We start from the raw sequence: 23,134 nt of genomic DNA, 5'->3' as shown, positions 1-23,134 counted from the left end.
TTCCTTTTCCGAAGCCACAAAAACATATTTCATAAGGGGTGAGACCCATAATCGCATCACGTTGACACATGATTTGTTAACTAGACATCATGGTTGTGAGGCAGCTGACCATATTGACACCCCTGTCCTTTTGTCACATCTCCCGGATAGATTGTGGTCTGAGGGCCCCGATGATGTAGGGCAAATACAACAAACTCCAGTCTCATTTAATATGACCTCGACTAGACCAATCTGGCTTCCCCAATATCGCCATAAACCTGAGGCTATGGCCTCCCTAGACCAAACTATTGATGCACTCCTTAGAACTGGAGTGCTAGAACCATGTCAGTCTAGGTGGAACACTCCCATTTTGCCAGTTCCAAAGAAAGAACCTGGGCACTACAGAATGGCACATGATTTAAGGGCCATTAATGCAGCCCTGGCCACCCAAACCATCCCCGTTCCTAACCCATATACCGCACTATCTGAACTAGACCACAACAAAACTTGGTTCACGTGTGTAGATCTGGCCAATGCCTTTTTCTGTGTTCCGGTACATGAAGCGTGTAGAGACATTTGTGCGTTTACACATCGTGGCAGACAGTACCGGTACACACGTTTATCACAAGGCTTCGCACTTTCACCCGGCCTGTTTAACCAAGCATTAAAGCAGAGTTTGGATACTTGTTCTCTCCCTGAAGGTTCCATTTTAATTCAGTATGTGGATGATCTCCTGATTGCTGGAGACACCCAACAGGCTTGTATTGAGGCTTCAATAGCAGTATTGGAGAAACTGGCTGAGTGCGGATATAAAGTCTCGAAGCAAAAATTGCAATTTTGTAGGTCAAGAGTCACCTTTCTTGGCAGAGTGGTCACTAAGGGGAGTACAGGTATGTCCCCTGAGCACCGGTCCTCTATTTTAAGCCATCCCAAACCAATAACGGTCAGAGACATGTTGGCATTTTTAGGGCTGGTAGGATACAGTCGTTCATACATACCTGATTTTACTGGTCGCACCGCACCGCTTCGTGAGATGATAAGGACATTAGGGATGAGAAATTTGTCAGGCATTTTGTCATGGACACCTGAACTAGAGCAGGCGTTCATTGAACTAAAACAGGAACTAGCGCATGCGGCTGACCTTGCTAGACCAGATTACACCATTCCATTCTACCTGGATGTTTCTGATACACCCTCATTGGTAAATGGGGTGTTGTTTCAGAAAAAGGGGGGAGGTAGACAAGTGTTAATGTATCTGAGTATTCCTCTAGAATTAGTAGAGAAAAGACAACCATGTTGCACCAGACATGTTGCAGGACTAGCCAAATTAGTACAAAAAACAGCACACATAGTTGCAGGATATCCATTACATGTGCTGACCACACACGGAGTGGTAGCATATATAAATTCTCAGATGTTCACACTCACTCCCCTCAGGCAAAGACGCATACATAAAGTACTGACGGCCCCCAACATTACTTACACTCATGATGGGATTAACATGGCAGATAACATGTTAGAAGGACCCCCGCACGAGTGTGCGAGAAAGGTAAAAATAGAAGGGAAAATAAGACCAGACCTCAAGGGCACGCCAATAGAAGGGGCACTAAATTTGTGGACAGATGGGTGTGGTTATAGGGGAGAAGGGGGAGAAATAAAAGCAGGGTTTGCGGTAGTACAAGAAATGAATGGGGAAGTAGATGATTTTTGTACAGTGATCTCAAAAGAAGTCAAGAATTGTCCCTCAGCTCAGAAAGCGGAACTATTGGCAGTCATTGCAGCGCTCGACTTAGCAGAAGGCAGGGCAGTTAACATCTACACAGATTCAGCCTATGCAGTGGGAGCAGCTCACATTGAATTACCCCACTGGAAGGAGACAGGTTATCTCACCAGTGTGGGCAAACCCGTTAAACACAAGGAGGAGTTGTTAGCACTAGAGAAAGCGATACAACTACCAAAACAGGTTGCCATCATAAAGTGCAAGGGACATCAGAAAGGGGACTCATTGGTAGAAAGAGGTAATGAGGCAGCAGATAAGGCAGCAAAGGAAGCAGCAGGTTATAAGGAATCAAGTTTGCAGATGGTGTTGAAGGAAGGTGAACTATGGGAACCAATTCCGACAGGAGAAAAGCTCAGGCAACTGCAGGACCAGGCTAGCCCAGAAGAAAAGACTATTTGGCTGGATAACGGTGGTACAAAGGGTGAGTTAGTCTGGGAAGGTCCCAATGGACTCCCAATACTTCCAGCCTCTTTGGCAAAAGCAGTGCTGGGAGAAGCTCACGGGTTGGCACATGTAGGAAAGGTACAGATGAAGGAAAACTTGAAAGGATGGTGGCACCCATTTCTATCTGCCATGATAGCCACACATGTAAAAGAATGTCAAGTATGTAATGTAAATAATGTGGGTAAAACTTGCAAACCAGGGGTAGGAAAATTCCCTAAGCCCAATGGCCCAGGGGAACATATTCAGATAGATTACACAGATATGATTCAGACAGTCAGGAAGTACAGGTATCTGTTGATGTTTGTGGATGTATTTTCGGGTTGGGTGGAAGCGTTCCCCACTATGAGGGAAGACAGCAAATCAGTCTGTAAAATGTTGATCAATCACTGGATTCCCCAACACGGGTTTCCCAAAAGAATACACTCAGATAATGGTACTCACTTCACAAGTAACGCCTTGGCATGGGTAGAGCAAGTACTAGGCCTGAAACATGTGTACGGATCAGTGTACCATCCACAGTCTCAAGGGAAGGTGGAGCGCATGAACCAAACACTGAAATCAAAATTGAACAAAGTTGTATATTCTACAGGGCAAAATTGGCTGGATGCCCTACCAATTGTATTAATTAGCATCAGAAGCTCTGTAAACAGAGCTACAGGGTTCACGCCCTTTGAACTGATGACAGGTAGATCTTTTCCGGGGCCCCATACTCCCCATATATTAGGAGTAGATGTATCGGGTAAGGACCCATTAGGGTTAATTAAAATAAATATGCACAATAAAGTTGTATCAGCATCGGTTAGTACCATGACTAATACATTTACCCCCGCCACCCAGGAGGTGACTGATCCAGGGCTTAAGGGCTCGGACTATACTAAGTGGTCACCGGGTGATATTGTTAAATTAACTACAGGATACGTAGGGGATAATTTGTGGCTCAAATGGTTAGCAGCCCAGGCTGGGGAAGCTGGGATGGAGGACTGCGTGGCTTGTGCACAGGCTCGTGCCCCGCTCTCCTTAGCCCCAGCTCCTTTATTTCCAGACACAGATATGACAGGCTTTAAATGTATGATTGAGCTCACAAAACAAGCGAACCCGATTAACTGCACTACATTAGCCGATATTTTCCCAGTTATAGCCAATACGACGGGTACGGGCCCATTTAGAGCACCACTTAGCGGCAACTTCACCTGTTTTAATCACACTTACGTTGATGGCACCGGCCGAGGTAAAATGATAGGCCAGATTAACCCTGATTGGTGTCACATTACATACTCAGGGAATGCCTCCGTAGGCCCATGGGCCAGAGCAGGGCTATATTATTACTGCGGCGGCACTATTCTTTTAGTCCGGATGCCTATTCACACATTCGGTCTCTGTGCCATGGTAAGGCTGGTGTCTCCAATATTGTTAGTAGGTCAGAGACAGGCTAAACACATTACTATGCATAGGCGAAAACGTGAAACTACAGAGGATCATTTTGATCTCACCAAAAATTCACTCACTTACATAGACGCCATAGGGGTCCCAAGGGGGGTCCCCGACGAGTATAAGTTAGTTGATCAAATAGCTGCAGGATTTGAAAATATTCCTATTATCTCTGCCCTCTTCCCCGTCACCCCCAACAAAAATGTAGATCGCATCAATTATGTTAATTACCAAGTCATGCGCCTTGCCAATTTAACCAAGGTAGCTGTTGAGGGCCTCAGCGCACAACTCTCGGCCACGTCTTTGATGGCTATACAAAATAGAATGGCCTTAGACATGCTTTTGGCGGAAACGGGAGGTGTTTGTCACATGTTTGGTGATATGTGTTGTACATTCATCCCCAACAACACCGCCCCGGATGGATCAGTTACTAAAGCCCTAGAGGGCCTCAAAGCTCTCTCTAAAGAAATGCATGACAATTCTGGGTTGGACAACGCCATCACGGGGTGGTTGGATAAGGTATTTGGTAAATGGAAGGCTGTGTTTATCTCTCTATGTATGTCAATCGCTGTGTTTTTGGCCATCCTCATTATATGCGGTTGTTGCTGCGTTCCTTGTATTAGGACATTAGCTGAGAGGTTTATTACTTCAATGTTCCATAAACAGGAGCCTAAGGGGGCCATTATGCTTCCTCTCCTGGATAGCAATGGCCGCTCTGGTGACCAGGATAGCGATCTGGAGAATAACATGGAACTAAATCGGGGTACAATTTATGTTTAAATATTATGTCTGAATGTTGACCTTTCGGGTGAAAGGTCAAAAGGGGGAATTGTGGAATTATTAGCCTTAGTATTGCTCATATTACTCTTTTAAGATGTATTAAAGAAAGCTTAATGGTTATATTGTGCTATTCTAAGAGCTAAGAGTCAGCACATAAGGCTGTGTGCTGACTAATGGTGGAATACACAAGGACGTCAGATAACAGGTAATACCTCGAAGCTGATAGTAGTAGACCCTGGGATTAGCACACCACACATGTGGTTCATCTGGTCAGATAAGCAGAGCCATTGTTTGGAAAACGGGGGGAGTTGATAAACACAGGAAATACCTTAAGCTGACCTTGCAGATGCACTCATGTCACGAGCGCATCCTTAAACTTTTATGATGTGGATTAGTGAGATGGCCTAACGCACATATTGGAGGCTGGGGTAAGGAAGGAGCGGTCATGCAACTATAAAAAAGGGAGTCAGATGAGAAGGGGTCAGAGCTTACTTGGGAGATACATGATGCATGTTCTCTGTTTGTAACCTCTCCAGAATTCTGTAATAAAACCGTTTGTTTCACTTCAGTCTGATCTACTTGTCTCATTTACTTTGCATCAACGAACACGCAGGACTGGTTTCGTCCACACTCTGCAGTGCACGGTCCTCTCTGAGATCAGAGCAGCAGATCTCAGAGTGCTCTGGTTCAGAGCTGCTGCTGGACAATCCTTTCCTGAAATCATTTACACTCATCAGAACAGCAGCAGCCGTCAGTGTGAGATCAGCTCTTCTACACACAGCTCTGTGTACAACTTCTCCAAGAACAACTTCAGCCACTCTGATGCTGGAATTTACTTCTGTGCTGTGGCTGCTTGTGGGAAGATCATTGTTGGGAATGGAGCATCAGTACAATTGGGTAAGCCTCTTTAGCTGCTTTGCGTTGTTTACCTGTATACTTAAGTGCTGTTGGCCATTGAGCAATATTCCAATAACGGAAAATTCTAAACAAATTCTAAATTTATTCCAAATCTGACAGTATTCTAGAGCCATGTGGGCTGAATTTGTTAACTTAGATGTCATCATAAATTGGACATCATTGGAATTACAGTGAACAGCATTTTGGCATACAATACAGGAAATTGCATCTACATTTTTATTTGAGCATCATTTATGATAGAACTGAAGCTCTGACCACTTTCCTTACTGTTTTAGTGATGCCGCTAAGTTATATTAATGTCATGGTGGCACAGTAACATGTAACAGTCTGTGTTTACTTTGAACTTATAAATTAAATATAACAGTGGTTTGATCATTTATATCTTGCAGAGGGTCCTGTGGATCCCACTGTGTTCTATCTGGGAGCAGCTTTGGGAATCTGTGTGATTGAGATCTGCATTCAGGCCATTCAGAACTGCAGGGGTGAGTGTAGATTAATCTGTTATACATGGTGTTATTGTGCTTTTGTAAATAATTAATGATTATGTGTTTTGAAATGTCACGTAACTACAATGCTACACTAACAGTGCCAAATAAATAAATTAAAATAAAATTGCATTTACATTTATTTACATTTACAGCATTTAGCAGACGTTCTTATCCAGAGCGACTTACAAGAAGTGCTTTGTCTATCTAGAGAAAGTATCTTTGCTAGTTACCAATAGGTTAGAGAAAAAGACAGTCCTGAGCTCAGATACTGCTAGAAACAAAAAATCAGGGTAGATAGACCAGAACTCTGTGCCATTCAATGCAATGCAAAACAATAAAATACAATACAATATATTACAATACACAGTGCAATACAATAAAATATAAGTGCAGCTTATAATGCTCATTTAAGTGCTGTGTAAAGAGATGAGTCTTCAGTCTGCGTTTGAAGACAGCAAGAGACTCACTCTGCTGTTTGGACAGCCAGTGGGAGTTCATTCCACCACCTGGGTGCCAGTACAGAGAACATTCTCGACGCTTGTCTTCCACGCGCCTTGAAGGATGGCAGGTCAAGCCGAGCTGTACTCAAAGCTCGAAAGGCTCGTGGTACAGTTTGAGATTTCACCATTGATAAATAAATAAATAAATAAATAATAAATAAATAAAGTAAAATAAATAAATACTTTGTCCTCTTCTGAGTTTTGCATTTGGTCAGAACGAATCTGATCAAATCCGATCAGAAATGTGTTGATCGGATTACTGACAAACGTTTTTCTGTAGTTGTTGGATTTTTAAATGCCTGTAAACACACTCAGCATAATCTTTCTTTACTCCATCATAGGGAGAGATCATGATTCGGTGGTGGAGAACAAAGCCAGTCAGGTACTACATGTTCTCTTATTCACACTGACGCTGTTTAATTCTTATAGAGTTCTCTAATCGTCAGCCTTTAATATTTCATATTCATCTCTACAGGACTCTGCTGCTGTGGAGCTGAATTATGCAGCCAAAAGCCTGAGAATGAAGAGTGGACGCTCTGGACACAGTGTTTACTCTGAAGTCAGATACTTCTCAGTTACTGACCCCAACAGTCACTGACTCACTGGTCTCTCTTCTCTTGTAGCAGCAGAAGTGAAGTTTGGGGATGTTTTCTGTTACTGTCAGCTTTGTAATCTGTATCTGTTTATTTGTGTTTGTGCTGATTTCAGTCAGGATCTACAATCATGTGCTTCACTTTGCTCTGAGATCAAAACTGCATGGAAAAAAAAAAACAGTCCAGTTTGGTATGAAGCGTCAGTTCTCTGCAGAAGCTGAGCGAGAGCAGTTTTAGAGTCTGTGGTTACTCACACATCTCATGTGTGGCAAACGGTCATGAGCTCAGATGGTGTCTGATATTGTGTGGATGGAGACGTGTTTAAGATAGTAGTGAGAATTTCCATATAATTAATTTAAAGTAAAGCTGTATTCACTCTTTAGGCCTTGGCAGCTTATGATATTGAAAGTACACCAGTTTAAAATCTGTATATCACTGTTGTTGGAAGAAAACCTCATACCTCAAACATTAACCTGTCCAACATGCAAATTTTACAGCAAAAGTTAAAATGTACTTTACTTTTAATGTAAGTCAATGGAACTGGAATATTTTGGTCTTTTTGGGTAATTTATTTGGTCAAAAACAACAAAAATGGATATCAGCTATACATATATATATATATGTTCAGATGGAAATATATTTATTTGGATTTGAAACAATATTAATGCCATTTTAACGTTTAACTGAATGCCCATTTGTACTCAACCAAGAATAACTGGAGGAAATAATAACTTTTAAAAAATGAAATAGATATAAAATTTTCAATGCTGAAATACTGTATGCTTTGGAATTTAATCCTAACTATAAATGCATGTAATCGTGTTTCATAACTTGCTGTGCTTCCATATAATAAGGCCATGTTTATACATAGTACATGCAATGGCGTGTGTGAAGTGTAAATGTTTAAAATGTGTCTTTAAAATAATTGCAATAAAATATTCTGAAATGAAAAGTAGATGTCTACTTATGAAATTTGATTTATACTTTATTACATATTTGTGCTAAATTAATGTAGGTGTGCATCACCAAACACGATAAGCATTTTCTACACAGCATGTCTTTATTCATTCTCATTAAAAATCAGATTGTAAATTAATATCTGTAGATGATTATTTCAACACTTAATTTTACTCAATATTGTACTGGACTTATATGGTCAGCCTGGATTTATCATTTATAAAAAGATAACTGGTGATGTACTGTTAATGTTACTATCTCATATATTCAGCTTTGTACTTTGCTACCTGGACTTATTACTTACTTTCATATAAAATATTATTTTAAGGCATCATCTTTAAACCTGTTTGTTTCCACAAGGCAAAGATCTGATGATTTTGTTAATATTGAATATAGAAATAAATGAGAAATCTCAGTCTAAGGCCGTCCCTTGGACAGACAAACAGGTACAGTCATTCTGTAAGTAGACGGAGGTAAACAGAATGGTCAGATATACATTTACAGTATAAGGAACATATTGACGTCTTGTGAATGTGATCAATAGTTATCAATTACTGTGGAAAGGTCAGACAGAACAACTGCCTCACTTGAATGTAATATGACTCTTCAATTGGCGAACGTACATAAGTTACTTTCTACAGGCCTCTCGGACCATGACTGTGTCCTACTGAGAGGGAACTGAATTTCTCCAACAGAACCAAAACAGTCTTTTTATTTTTAGATCATTTCTTATTAAACAACAGATCAGGCCTTTAAACCTTGCGAAGAGAATATAGTGGCTTTCTTACATGTGCCTGTTTTCCTACAGAGGCTATTAGTTTTTTAGTCAGTAAGATCACAGAATGTTTTTCAGGAACCAAAACTATTAATAATAAAAGTAGAAACAAGAATAATAAAAAAGGACCATTGCTGTGGCCAAACAGATCACGTCAAGCAGACAGACAGAACCATGTGACTTTTACCAGCCAATGGGGTTCAGTATAACACCCCAGAAGCTAATGCAGTTTGAAGCTTTACTCAGTTACACCCTTGCCTTCATATTTGCCTTCAAGTTTCAACATATAGCTGTTGTTTTTTCTGATGATGGATCCAACTGTGATTATCATCTTACTTCTCTACAAGACACGTAAGTTTCATAAAGTTACTGAAAACTGTTCTTACATGCATTATTGTTAATTCTGCTTGTTTTAATTTGCATCCATATTTTTCTTATTGATGGAACTTTGGTTGAATAGACTGAACTTTTCTTTACAGATTCTGCTCAAGCAGTGAGAAATTCTGAGCCGTTGGTCGTCTCAGCAGCGCCTGGTGAAACGGTCACTCTCAACTGCCCATCTGTAGGTGACTCAGATGCAGATGTTAGGATGTGGTATAAACAAAGACTGGAGCATGCGCCACTGGAAGTGGGATCAACGTTTAAAACTAGGGATTCAATAATTTCAGCTACGTTTGACCGATCAAGATTTAAAATAGAAAGAACAGCTCAAAACGTTTCTCTCAGTATTGAACGTGTCACTAAAGGAGATGAAGGAATGTACTTCTGTGTAGCGGCTGGAGAGAAAACGATGAACTTTTCTACTGCTACATTCTTAGCGGTCACAGGTAATAGAACTATTTTATTGTATCAATTGTTTTTAACATGTAAAATGTATTTGTTTTTTAAAATCCATTTAGAAGCCATTCTGAAATGTTTTGTTGCTACTGACCTTAATAATATCAATTCTAGTACAAAACTGATGCTTAGTTTTTTAATATCCCTTACATGTCACTGTCACACTTTAGATGTATAATGGACTCATTGCTGTTTCATTGTTTTACTTTTATTATAATGTTATCATACTGATATGTCAGTGTTATTCTAAAACTGTATATATTACATTGTCCAGAGCTGTTAAACATATCAGTGCACCAAACTCCAGTAGGGGGGTCAGTTTCTCCAAGAGAGTCGGTCACTCTGCAGTGCACGGTCCTCTCTGAGATCAGAGCAGCAGATCTCCGAGTGCTCTGGTTCAGAGCTGCTGCAGGACAATCCTTTCCTGAAATCATTTACACTCACAACAGCAGCAGCCGTCAGTGTGAGATCAGCTCTTCTACACAAAGCTGTTGGTACAACTTCTCCAAGAACACCACCACCACGACAACCACCATACTGGAACTTACTACTGCGCTGTGGAAGCTTGCGGGAAGATCATTTTAGGCAGTGGATCATCAGTAGAACTGAGTAAGTGTTTTTTTTTCAGGTTTGTATATATTTCTTTTGAGACCTGACCTTAGAGGTGAGTTTGAGTTCCATTATCTTTGCCGCTCTTCGCCGCTCTACTATGGTACAATACCAGCAACTATAGTGCTTTGATTAATATCCTGCACGCATCACCACAGTGTGTAAATTCCCACCGGTAAAATGATAAATATTCTATTTTAGAAATGAATATGTGGCAGAATATTATGGCATAATTTGCTTTATTTCCAAATATAATATTGGTAGTAAGCCGAAATAGGGATTTATGCCAGACTATGTGGAATGCTTAAAAACCATAAACCGTCAGTTCCTTATGATCATCAACATCCACAGCATCCTTAGCTAATGGGGGATTTCAAGAACCATGGTACCACTTTGGTACCTTAGGTACAATGCAGCGTCATCAAAGTGGCCAGCCCGAGCAGCCATGTAGCTGTGGTGTAGTGTCACTTAGGCAGCCGGTCCAAGAGGCCTCACGGTTGGTCAAATTATGTTTTGTCCACAAAACATGTCATCTGTCCAGATTTGTTCAAACTTTTGCATATGACTTCAGCTATGAAGTATTATAGTGGGTAACATTACAGCCAGGGGTTTAAATCCCTGTTTGAGGAGTTGAGCTGGTATTATGGCTGCTTTAGGAAACTCCAACACTTCTATGAATGTAAATATACAGTAGTGTCATATTCTAATATCTTACAGCCTGTCCTGTGGATCCCACTGTGTTCTATCTGGGAGCAGCTTTGGGAATCTGTGTGATTGTGATCTGTGTTCAAGCCATTCGAAATTGCAGCGGTGAGTGTAGTTTAATCTGTCATATATGGTGTTATTATACTTTGTAAATAATGACTGATTAATGCATTTTAAACTGATCTTTTACAATAATGCCTTATGTTGCAGAATTTAGGATAGTTTAACATAAAGAATACATGTAAAGTCCTTTTTTAAAACCATTAATGGAAGAACAGCATTTAATCTTAATCTTAATCTTAATCTAGTCCTTTGTCTTCATTTCATTCTGAATTTATATTTATGCTGATTTTTATGTGTATTTTTGTTACAATTAAAATAATTTACTTTTAGATTTTTTCAATTTTTATGTTCTCTTGCTTTTATTTTTTTGTATGCTTGCTTTTATTTGCTTTTCTAGATGTGATATGAATATATGAATGTAAAAGTATGAATAAATAAAGTGTATTATTACTATTAGTGGGCTTCATTCAGTAGTATCTTTTTATGTTTTGTTCCTGAGAAAAGTCCTAAGATAAGGTTTCAAATAAGAAAACATTAATGACTGTCAGAATCTTGAGGGTTTTAAGAAGAAATTTCATCTTAAGATTGCTTAGTGAATGAGGCCCATTATATGAGCCCTAATAATGAAAATTAGTAAAATGATGATTCATTTTTTATTAATTAGGCTTGTGCAAACTGACTGTAACTAAAAGTGACCAGCACTGAGGTCATATTCTCTGATCTAAACTCTAAATATGACACTGTGATCTTTCTTTAGTCCATCATAGGGAGAGATCGTGATTCGGTGGTGGAGAACAAAGCCAGTCAGGTACTACATGTTCTCTCATCCACACTGACGCTGTTTAATTCTTATAGAGTTCTCTAATCTTCAGCCTTTAATATTTCATATTCATCTCTACAGGACTCTGCAGCTGTGGGGCTGAATTATGCAGCCAAAAGCCTGAGAATGAAGAGTGGAGGCTCTGGACACAGTGTTTACTCTGAAGTCAGATACTTCTCAGTTACTGACCCCAGCAATCACTGACTCACTGGACTCTCTTCTCTTGTAGCAGCAGAAGTGAAGTGTGGGGATGTTTTCTGTTACTGTCAGCTTTGGAATCTGTATCTGTTTATTTGTGATTGTGCTGATTTCAGTCAGGATCTACAATCATGTGCTTCACTTTGCTCTGAGATCAAAACTGCATGACTGAAAAAAAGCAGTCTGGTCTGGTATGAAGTGTCAGTTCTCTGAAGGAGTCGAGCGAGAACAGTTTTAGAGTGTGTGGTCACTCAGACGTGTGACAAACACATTCATGAGCTCAGATGGTGTCTGATATTGTGCAAATGTAGAAGACGTGTTTCAGGCTGTAGTGAGAACAGATCTATATGCACGACTGAACAAAAGTGTGTGGTCACTTTAGACATTTAAACGTGGCAAGCATGCGCTCAGATGGTGTCTGATATTGAGTTCATGAGGCTGTAGAAGACATATTTAAGGGTGTAGTGAGAATTTCCATATAATCAGTCTAAAATAAAGCTGTGGTTGCTGTTCAGGCCTTTAGAGATTGTGACTGATAGTTTGAAAATGAATTCATGCTCCACCTGTTTATCTACGTTTAAAAACCTCTGTTAATAGTGTTCGATTTCTTTGTTGACTGACGTATTGACAAATAATTGCCATAATTATTCACAAGTCAATGTTTTGTTATTTATTAGGTTTTTCAACGTGTTTAATTGAGCATATAAACAGTAATTGTTTACTAAAGTGTGCAGAAGTGTGTTCTCTGTAGAAAATCAACATTGTGATATTTACTTATTATTATTTTTACTTTACAAAGTATGACTTTTAGCAGCCAAATAAATACACTTCACATTTCAGGTGGTTGCAGGTTGCTTGTTGAATATAAATATAATCTTCTTATTATTTATTTGGTTCTGAATAGGTAAACAGACTTGGTGACACAGAGAAAGCTCTAATTCTTCAAGAGGGCACGTTTTAGTGTTTTTTGAAAGATGAGGTTGTTTAATTGTTTAAACCATCTTACATTGTCTAGACAACATACATTTTACATGAAAAAATATATTAAATAATTTTTTCCACTTATTCTTTGAGGTCACAGGGCAGACTTTTCAGCTTCTTACTGAGACTTGTTTTCTCCCCTTGGTAATGTAGAGTAAAAAGATGTGTGTGTTCATGGGCTTGTTTGTGCTCCACTGTAAGCACACTAGCACAGTGAGGAGTTTGTCATCATATCAAACCACACCACTCTTTTTTTTTAAACTGATTTTCCAAGTGTGTCTCAGAGGACTCTTGGGCTGGTGGTCTGATGCAGCCTGACCGCTTCAGAGACCTGATTGAAGTGATGTCACAGCCTGGACTGGCTGCTTGATTGACAGGTCACTGCAGCTGTGGGGCTGCCTGGACTGCTAGTGTTTGGCTGCATGATCAGCACTACAGCAGCACTAGAAGGCCTCTCAGGTTGGTTGCCTCAGCGACGCTACATCACACCTAACTGGCTGCCTGTGACGGCTACCTGGGTGATGCTGCATTGCACCTATGAGGCTGCCTGGAATGACGGTGTTTGTCTGTGGGAATATGCTAGCTTTTTGTAGCTAAGGACATTTTTGGTCTTTGAGGCTTTTGGCCTCCTGTGTGATGCATCGTAGTTGCAGGACTAAGGACTCCTTCCATGCCAATGAAATGACTCTATACCATGGTCAGAGAAACCCCCACCCCCGCTACCTGTGGATACCATGAAGTTGTGCGTGTGTGTGTGTGTGTGTGTGTGTTTGTGTGTGTGTGTGTGTGTGTGTGTGTTCTGTGATGTGTATTTAGGTATTGCTGATTACACATTTTGTTACTTTCTGATTGGAAAGCGTCTTGAGCATGGGAAAGGCACTATATAAATAAAAGTGATGATAATGATAATAAAGATATTTCATGATGAACTGATTGATATAAAAGTTGCCTGATATTTTTTTTTTCTTTCTCTTATAAAGTTACTGCTTTAGAGATAAAGGGTTTTATTCAGACAACAACCATATCATTCCTGTTTCAATCTCCCACCATAGTATACATCTGTCTTTTATATTAGTACTGAATTACTGTCAGTGTATTTCATAAACCTTATCATAATGATGAGCAGTAACATGATAGCGAGTTTGGTTCAGTGGTTTTAATTCTCATGTTGATAAATGCCTGGCTGGTGAAATTTGCCTGGTACTGGACCTTTTATATGTATTAATGGCATTATTTTTAATACCATATAATGTATTAAATATTTTATCTCAGGTTTTCAAGTTTTTGGCTTTGCCATTTATACAAGGTGACATTACAATGTTTATTAAGTAAAATATGAGTTATTTAGTTATTAAGCACTTAATGAAGATTTAAATAAATAAAATAGAACAAATTGAAAACAAAATGAATTGCAATCTAAGGCCAACCCTTACTCAAACAAAGGGAGACTGAATAAAAGAAAATGGCCATATGTTCCTTTGCAATATATGAGAAATACATTGTCTACAAGGATGGAAGTAGTTGAAGGGAAGTAAATCTCTAACAGCACAACTGAAAACCAAAACAATCCTACATTCTTTATTCTACAATGAAAACCTTCACAGGCAGATATTCTGAGCTGCTCATATATGACGGCTTCTCTATAGAGAGCTTATGACAGCTGCTGTTAAATATAAGACTATGACAACCAAAACTATTGATAAGAGCTCAAACAGAGCCCAGAGTACTTTTTATGGCCAAACAGATCAAGTCAAGCAGACAGAAAGACCCATGTGACTTTTACCAGCCAATGAGCTTCAGTATAAGACCCCAGGCTAATGCAGTTTGGTGCTTTGGTTCCATTCTTGCCTACATATTTGCCTTCAGGTTATAGCTGTTGCTTTTTCAATGATGGTTCAAGCTGCGATTATCATCTTACTTCTCTACAAGATATGTAAGTTTCATAAAGTTCAATGATTAAAAAAAATATCTATCTTTGTATTTATTATTGTTAATTCTGCTTGTTTTAAAATTAATCCACATTTTTCGAATTGACTGAAAGTAAACTTTGTTTTACAGACTCTGTTCCAGCAGTGATAAATTCAGAGCCAGTAGTCATCTCAGCTGAGCCTGGTAAAGAGGTCACTATCACCTGCACATTTGTAGATGACTCTAGTGCAGGTGTTGGGATTTGGTACAAACAAAGACTGGAGAACGTTCCACTTGAAGTGGCATCAATCTTTAAAGATAGGAAACCAGTAATGTCACCACATTTCAAACAAACAAGATTTAAAATAGACAGAATAGCGAATGGCATTTCTCTCAGGATTGAAGCTGTTACTAAAGAAGATGAAGGAATGTACTTCTGTGGGCTGGGCAGACAGAATGGGATGGACTTTTCTTCTGCTACATTCTTGGCTGTAACAGGTGATATAATTGATTCATTGTTGTCAGTGTTGCTTTAATGTAAAATGTCTTTTTTAATAAGTCATATTAATGTTTTGAGAATATTTGAAATCATATGAAGCCAGTAGTAAATTTGTTGGCATTGATAGTAGAAAATTTCTACACTGTCTTTATTATGCTTTCTAGGCCAGTCAGACATATCAGTGCTCCAAACTCCAGTACGGGGGTCAGGTTCTCCAGGAGATCCGGTCACTCTGCAGTGCACGGTCTTCTCTGAGATCAGAGCAGCAGATCTCCGAGTGCTCTGGTTCAGAGCTGCTGCAGGACAATCCTTTCCTGAAATCATTTACACTCATCAGAACAGCAGCAGCCGTCAGTGTGAGATCAGCTCTTCTACAAACTGCTCTCTGTATGAGTTCTCTAAGAACATCCTCGACCAGCACCACACTGGAACTTACTACTGCGCTGTGTCTGCTTGTGGGAAGATCATTTTTGGGAATGGAACAGCTGTAGAACTGAGTAAGTTGTTCTGTGTACTACTAGGCACTCATGTAGTGTGTATACACTTACAAACACTTTATATATCAACTTAAAAATTGTTAAGCAAATAAAAGGTTCATAAAAGAAATTGACAGTGCATTAGAGCTGTATAGACATACATTCTGCCACAGATGTGGGCTTCAAAGTCAATGACATGTGTCTACATCAAAACAGAAAACAGAAAATATGACAGAAGCAGGTGTTGTAATCCATATCGTGAGACTATAAATCATAGAGCCTTGCTAAACTATAGCCATGACTTTACAGTTTTGATCCCAAACTTTTGTTGCACCTTAAAGGAAAATTCTACAGTTGTTGATCTTAGATGAAAAGTAAACAAAGTAATTCAGAGCAGTTTAACGTGGCATGATTAACTTCAGAGACACTTAACTGAACCATATTTCTTTACAGTGGTGGTGATAAAAACCAGGGACCAGGGGCCATGAAATACAATGCAAAGTTTACTTATTATCCAAAATAAATATTTTTACAGTATGGTGCAAATATCTTAGAATATCTAAGAATATATGAGCTTCTTGTGAATAAACAATACTATTTAAGATACATGCAAACCAGCATAAATATATTAAAAACTAACTAAAAAATGAACATTACTGTGTCTGGTCACAGACTTCTCACTGCCCCCAGTCATTTTATAGTTAAATATATGTTATATATACATTTAATAAATATATTTAATTCTGTCACCAGCACATTTGATTTAATATATTGAGGTACTGATGAGTAAAATCTAAAATATTGGATGACAACTACAATTACTACTGGACTACTTCTAGGAGAAAATTGGAAAAGGTTGAACAAACATACTGATAGCTGTATTAATGTTATTTGTATTTATTCTAATGTTAGTGTTTGTCCGAGTAGATGCTTGCTGACCAGATAAATAGCCTTTTAAATCTAATTTTCTCAGATGCTTAAAACTTTTGCACAGTACTGTATGTGATAGTCATGAAGGGAAAATAGAAATGAAGATTCTTTCTCATTATTTATTTATTTATTTATTTATTTATTTGTTTGTTTATTTATGTACGGTGATCTATGTTGTAACCCTGCACATATTTCCCAACCATTAATGGAATTACAAAAAAAATTATATTTCACATCAAAAAATATATCAGGCATTTCATGCAATAATTTTCTGTGACATTAAACATTTACAGTCTCTGGTTTCTATCACCACCACTGTGAACAATTCTGTATGTTTCTCTACAATACTCCACCCACTGCAGCAAACCCCTTACAATGTGTTTATGTATTTTTTAATGATGCAGATTTTATTTTAATGGTGGAATGCCCCTGTACTGAGAGAAAGATGCGTATAAGACCCAACTGAACTAGCAGACCCAACTCAGGTCTGTACTGTGAGAAATAAGTATACAGCAGCTTGAGGTACAGGACGATCAGGGAGCCAGAGAAAGAATATAAACTTCAAGCAGACACAAAACTAAAATGTCTTTGATCATGTTTAAAATCAACTTTCTCAACACATGTAAAATTACTTGTTCAAGATAAAAATGTTTACATGGAAAATGGATTTCATGGCTTGAACTGCTGTGTTCATGTAAACAGTATTTTAAGAATTCCTGTCTGTAGATCCTGCAGGTCATATAGATCCTGTAATGCTGACTCTGGCAGTTTTCTCAGCAGTGTGTGTGGCTGTAATCTGCGCTCAAACCATTTTAATCCATAAACTGAGAAAATCTGAATGCCGTGCTGGTGGTAAGAGTTCATTCTGAGATTCAGCTGAACATTTTAATAGAAAGAAAATAGAAAATATTGTTAATACTTATTAATACCTTTAGCCACATTAAACTGTATTTGAAAGTGACTGTAAAGTTTTATATCCTCTACAGAGAAAGCTCAGGAGGGGGCTGTGAATGAGAGGACCACCAGACAGGTACTCTTTATACACTTAATCTTTAATGCTATACGTTAGTTTCAACCAGCAATAAATCTGCCTATTTCTATTTTCATTATGCTCTGGCTTTCAGCTGAACTCTCCAATAATTAGTCATCACAATGTAAAATAAATGCTTGAATAATGTAGCTATATGCAAAAGTTTGGGCACCCTGGTCAAATGATGTCTTTTGCTGATCTGTGTGACAATATGTTACACAAATAAGAAAACACAATATGTTAAATTTGTCAAAGTAACAGTAAATGGGTATTAAAATGTGCAGACATCTGTTGATGACAAAACATGTCATTTGACCGAGGACATCCAAGCTTTTGGACATATCTGTACTTTTAATGCAAATTATTTAGCATAAAGCACAAATTACCATCTAGGTTCTCATATTATTGGTATGAAATTTTCATCATTTCTTTCTTTTATGCTGTAGGTAGTGTCAGGTGACCTTTGGAGCTTATTGCTTTAGAGCTAATATGAGTTTAATAAGTCAATATAATAAGTTGTGTTCCATAAACTAAAGTAGACAGTTTTGATCATTACTAATTAGAGGCTAAAAAACTCTGAATGATTTTTAATAATTTGTCAATTTCTGACTGAAATTCCAAAGTAAGGGTCATTTCACAGGCAGTTAACAGAGGAAAGTTATAAACAAATGTTTTAATAATTTACACAAATCTAGTTATTAAAATGTGATTAATGTCTAATTACACACTCAAGATCTAAGCCGTTTATCTTTCTAGGTCATGGGGGCTGCTGGACACACACACACACACACACACACACACACACACACACACACACACACACACACACAGAGAGACCAAGGGGCAATTTAGACATGTTGTACCTCATGTCTTTGGACTGTCTTTGGACCTCACCCATCTGGAGAATGGAACCCAGGCCCTTCTTGTTAATGTGTTAAAAATCATAACACCACTGCGTCGCCGCGTTGTGGCCTACTAAACCCTGATTAGCTCTAATAAACTCCAGACCTGACACAACAGCCTATAAAATGAAAAGGAATGAAATGGCAATATTATGCTAATACGATGGTAGAACTAATTTGCATAAACAGATTAAGTAGATGTTATTATGTATAACTGTTTATTATTTATGATTACAACAACTAAAGCCATTCAATTTTTATATAATAGACCTCCCTGAATAAACTATGCCTTAATTTATTGAATAAAGAATGAGACCTTAATAATCCCAAATATGTAATCCTTAAACTAAAGTGTTGCCTTCACAATCAGGAGTTTACAGTCTGTCCTGTATTTGACAGACATTTTTCAGTTTCATGCTAGAGAACTTTCTTCTGTATTGTTTTAAGACAATTGTGTAAGTCAGTGAGTAAAAGTAGATGGTCTTTTGAAAAAAATAAGTCTGTCATTCATCAGGCAACTTGAAATAACTCTGGAAATTCAGTGTTTTTTAAGAAGAGTTTTTATTTTTTTCTCCATAATTACATCATTGTTTCAGTAAACGATTGTGTTTATTTCCTAGGAACAAAATCCTGAGAACCTGCATTACGCTGCCATCCACATCAAAGAGAAGAAAGCCAAAGGTGGGAGAGTGAAGAGAGAACAGCCTGAAGACGTTGTTTACTCTCACGTGAGAAGCTCCAATGCTGCTGCTCAGCGCTCACATCGCTAGTTTCCTAAGATGATCATGAGTGAAGATTTGAAGCTTTTCATGCCTCAAATGAGCTCCAGTCTTTAATCTGTAGCTTTTATTTCTTGTTAGTGATTGTTCTGCTGATTGAAATGAAGTCACAGTTCTCTGAAGGATGATGTGAGAACTGAGCTTTAGAGCGTGTGGTCACTATGATCACACAGACTGATGGGCTCTGATACTGCATTGTCTTCATGTGAATTATTGATATTGGCCAGAAACCTATGCCTCAAATAATGCATGAAAAATGACAGTGATGTGCCAAAGTCTAAGCAGCTCAGGTTAAATGACATGTTCAAACTTCTGCATACGACTGTAAGCTTGTAAGTGGTTTAGCTTCAGATAAGTAGCTGATGACCAATTGGACATTCACTTTAAATTAATAGTTTGTTTTTCTACCCCAAGTGCTGTTTTAATCACAACTTTACATTAAAGACAACAATAATGTTTTGTGTGTGGTGTTTTAGAAAGTGCTGCTTGCTTAGAGCTGCTTGCTTAGAAAGAGAACCAATGATTTTCATATATATATATATATATATATATATATATATATATATATATATATATATATATATATATTTCCAAATAGACTGGAAACACTATGAATGCAATAAAAACATAATAATAAGTAAATTACTTTTAATTATTAAATCCAATAACATTGTAAATTATTTCTGTTATTCAGAATCAAATGATGATGTAAAAATAGAATGTCACACATCATTCATGTATTCACACATATAATATTTTAGTCAGTGGTGTTTTCCTTTCATTTTCCACTAAATATTTTTATTCAGGGGGGCTTGGATAGTCACATCCACTAAACTCAGAATGGGAACAGGATTCAATCAGTTCTGAGTTGGAAGACATGGAGCTGAAATTCCACTCTCCTGCATTAATATATATAAAACTGTAGTAGATTATATTTTATTACTTTATTCATATACATTCAAATTCATGCCAGATTTACATTAATCCATCTATGATGCTGTTTTCTCTTCAGTGCAGATTTCAGCTGGTTTAACTGGTCATTTAAGCAGATTTAGATTCAAGCAAGTTAAATGTTTTCTAAAGTTCTTAAAGGACACATGACATTTTACACGTCAAACTCCTTTTCCTTTGTGTTTCTTTAAGGAGAACTATGATGATGCAACTGTGATTAAATATTCTATATGTCGTGTTTATACAAGAATCCAAGAATACAAGAATTTGTTCATTCTTTTATTTACAAGCAGTCAGTATTAAAATAGGAAAGTCATAAATGATTAGAATTATAACTGGAAATGTTATTATAAAGATTTATTCCCAAACAGTTACCAAAACTCTGTATTCTTATTTCTAAATAAAATATAATTGAAAGACATGATTAGATCAAGTGAATGAAGCACATCACTTGATTCTCTGATGATTCATAAGTCATGATTCATTAAATATTACTGAACAGACATTTACAGAATAATATAAACAGGATAACATGACTTTGTGATTGTGACAAAACCAAATCTCCATTTATTTATTTATTCATTCATTTTTATTTTTATTTTTGGAGTTACAGTTTACATTGCGTTAAACTAGTATGATCAGCAGACAAATAGAAATGGTCCAAAATGACTTTCAAAAATCCATTGTATTAAATTCTATTAAAAGCTATAGACTTTTCCTCTTTTTCTGTAAAATTTGTATGTTGGAGATACAGTTATATGCAGAAGCATGTGGAGGCTTTTTCGGTCTTGTGTTCAGTAAGTGAGGCGCTTCTCAATGGGGTTCAGATTTAGTAATTGACTTGGTACTTGAATAAAATTCTGCTTTTGAGCACCGAAAACTCCACAGTTCTTTTACGTATGGATGCATGTGAAACTTTCAGAGTGTGGCAACATGAGTGTTTGCATTTTTTTCTGTATTTGGTCCCAATTTATATTAAATGTCTAAGACAATGTAAATACAAGAATACATGCAACAGCAATGTAACTGCTGGTGATGCATTCAGTTTCCAGTTTATGTAAACACCGTTTATGTAAATACATATATGTATCAGCTTTAGTTCACTTCACTCATCAAATAGTTGCAGTTGTAGTTACAATGTGTAATAAAGTGAACTGCTATTTTTCCAACAATACTGTTCTGACTGTAACAAGAGATGCTACTGTGCATAGTATTAGAGTATTTTCACTGAAGCTGCTCAGCAAAAGCCAACTTTCCTAACATTTAGCTAGTTATAGTAGAAAACTTTAAATAGCCAAAGTTGTGGGTTTGAACCATTCTGTAATATAATGGTAACAGCACATCTTTAAGTGTAGCATTTATTAATGCATCTAATTATTTGTGTTGTATTATAATCCCAAAAGCTATGTCTGGATTATTTAATTTCACTGTATCTACAGGGCAGCTATATTTTCAGTTTTTGACATAATTTGAAAATGCATGTTGGTCTTTATAATGTGTGTAAATTTCATGAAGGATGGACCAAAATAAATGGCAAAAAATTACTTTAAAATATCTGGTTCCATTCACTTATAGATAGATAGATAGATAGATAGATAGATAGATAGATAGATAGATAGATAGATAGATAGATAGATAGATAGATAGATAGATAGATAGATAGGGCTTTATTGTCATTCACATCACATGTGGTACATGAGGTGGAATGAAACATTTTAACTCCCAAAGTGACAAACAATAAACAATAAATAGAAGGTGCATAAAGGGGAGGAGAGATAACAGCAGCATGGACCCCAGCAGTAGGAGTATGAGGTAGAAGGTGTACATCTTAATACTGGTAATGTATAAAGTGACATGTGTAGGCATGATATAGTGGAGGCATTGATTCAGTACAGCAGCAATAAAATAAATAAGGGGACATGAAGTGCCATTGCAGTGATTGTTCAGTTGGAATTTGAGAGTCTTACAGCTTCAGGGAAGAATCTGTTCCTCAGTATGGTAGTTTTGCTCTTAATGCTCCGCAACCTCCTACCTGAGGAAGTGGTAACTTGATCAAATTCATCAATCAATTTCTTGAATTTTGAAGATAATAATAAGAAAATATGTTGTTACAGATATCAAAATATTTGTGTAAATTATGTAATTCTATGTAAATGTAATTAAAAACTAGCTGACACAAACATTTATTCAAATAAACTGCATTGTCTGTAACATTGAATACACAATAAATAGTAACAACGATGTTCCATGTACTATTAATGTGTAATTACACAGTTATTAGAGGTGCTACATATAAAAAGAGTTACGTTTTTGTTTCCTAATTTTGAATCTGATTTTTTAAAGGTTTTGGGAAGTGAAGTATAATTTTAATTTCACTACTTTTCCATTAGAATGCACAAAAGCCTGTTGTTACCAGCAGGTGGCAGTGTGAGCATTGGCTGTGTTTTAAGTATCAACTGTGGTTTCATACTTCTTTTCTCTCAGACTTGAGAGACTATAGTGAATATAAGCCACATCTTCTGTCTAATTACTTCATTTCAACCCTGTTTTACAGGAACATTGTCAGACATACAGGACACTGACTTTTAAAAGAGTATCATGAAGAAAATTCTGTAACTGTTCAAATGTTTTTTATTAATGGCTCAAAGTATTTATTAGTCACTGTTGTAGTCACTATTGTATGGTATATATGACTGAGAATATATGTGAAATTCTAAGAAAACATGCATGGAGTTATTTTTGCAGTTAGCCTGTTTTTCCAAATCCTGACTTTGATTAAAGATGAATTCCACCCATTTAAAGAA

At 37.4% G+C, this 23,134-nt stretch overlaps 1 protein-coding gene and 1 long non-coding RNA gene across 2 annotated transcripts; both read left to right on the top strand.

The window, feature by feature from the left end:
- Window positions 1-265: 265 nt before the first annotated feature.
- LOC119263831 lies at window positions 266-6,543 on the top strand. Its single transcript, XM_037540367.1, has 4 exons — window positions 266-4,150; window positions 4,298-4,394; window positions 5,719-5,811; window positions 6,533-6,543. The coding sequence occupies exons 1-4, from the start codon at window positions 266-268 to the stop codon at window positions 6,541-6,543; spliced, it is 4,086 nt and encodes a 1,361-aa protein (XP_037396264.1).
- Window positions 6,544-9,759: 3,216 nt separating this feature from the next.
- On the top strand, window positions 9,760-11,770 carry LOC119263901. Its single transcript, XR_005130619.1, has 3 exons — window positions 9,760-10,088; window positions 10,806-10,898; window positions 11,614-11,770. It is a non-coding gene; the product is annotated as an uncharacterized LOC119263901 (long non-coding RNA).
- Window positions 11,771-23,134: the final 11,364 nt, after the last annotated feature.

Source organism: Pygocentrus nattereri, chromosome 8, assembly GCF_015220715.1.
Source record: "Pygocentrus nattereri isolate fPygNat1 chromosome 8, fPygNat1.pri, whole genome shotgun sequence".
NCBI classification, from domain to species: Eukaryota; Metazoa; Chordata; class Actinopteri; order Characiformes; family Serrasalmidae; genus Pygocentrus; species Pygocentrus nattereri.
The sequence above is the reverse complement of the archived record's forward strand: the minus strand, read 5'-3'. Positions and strand labels throughout refer to the sequence as shown.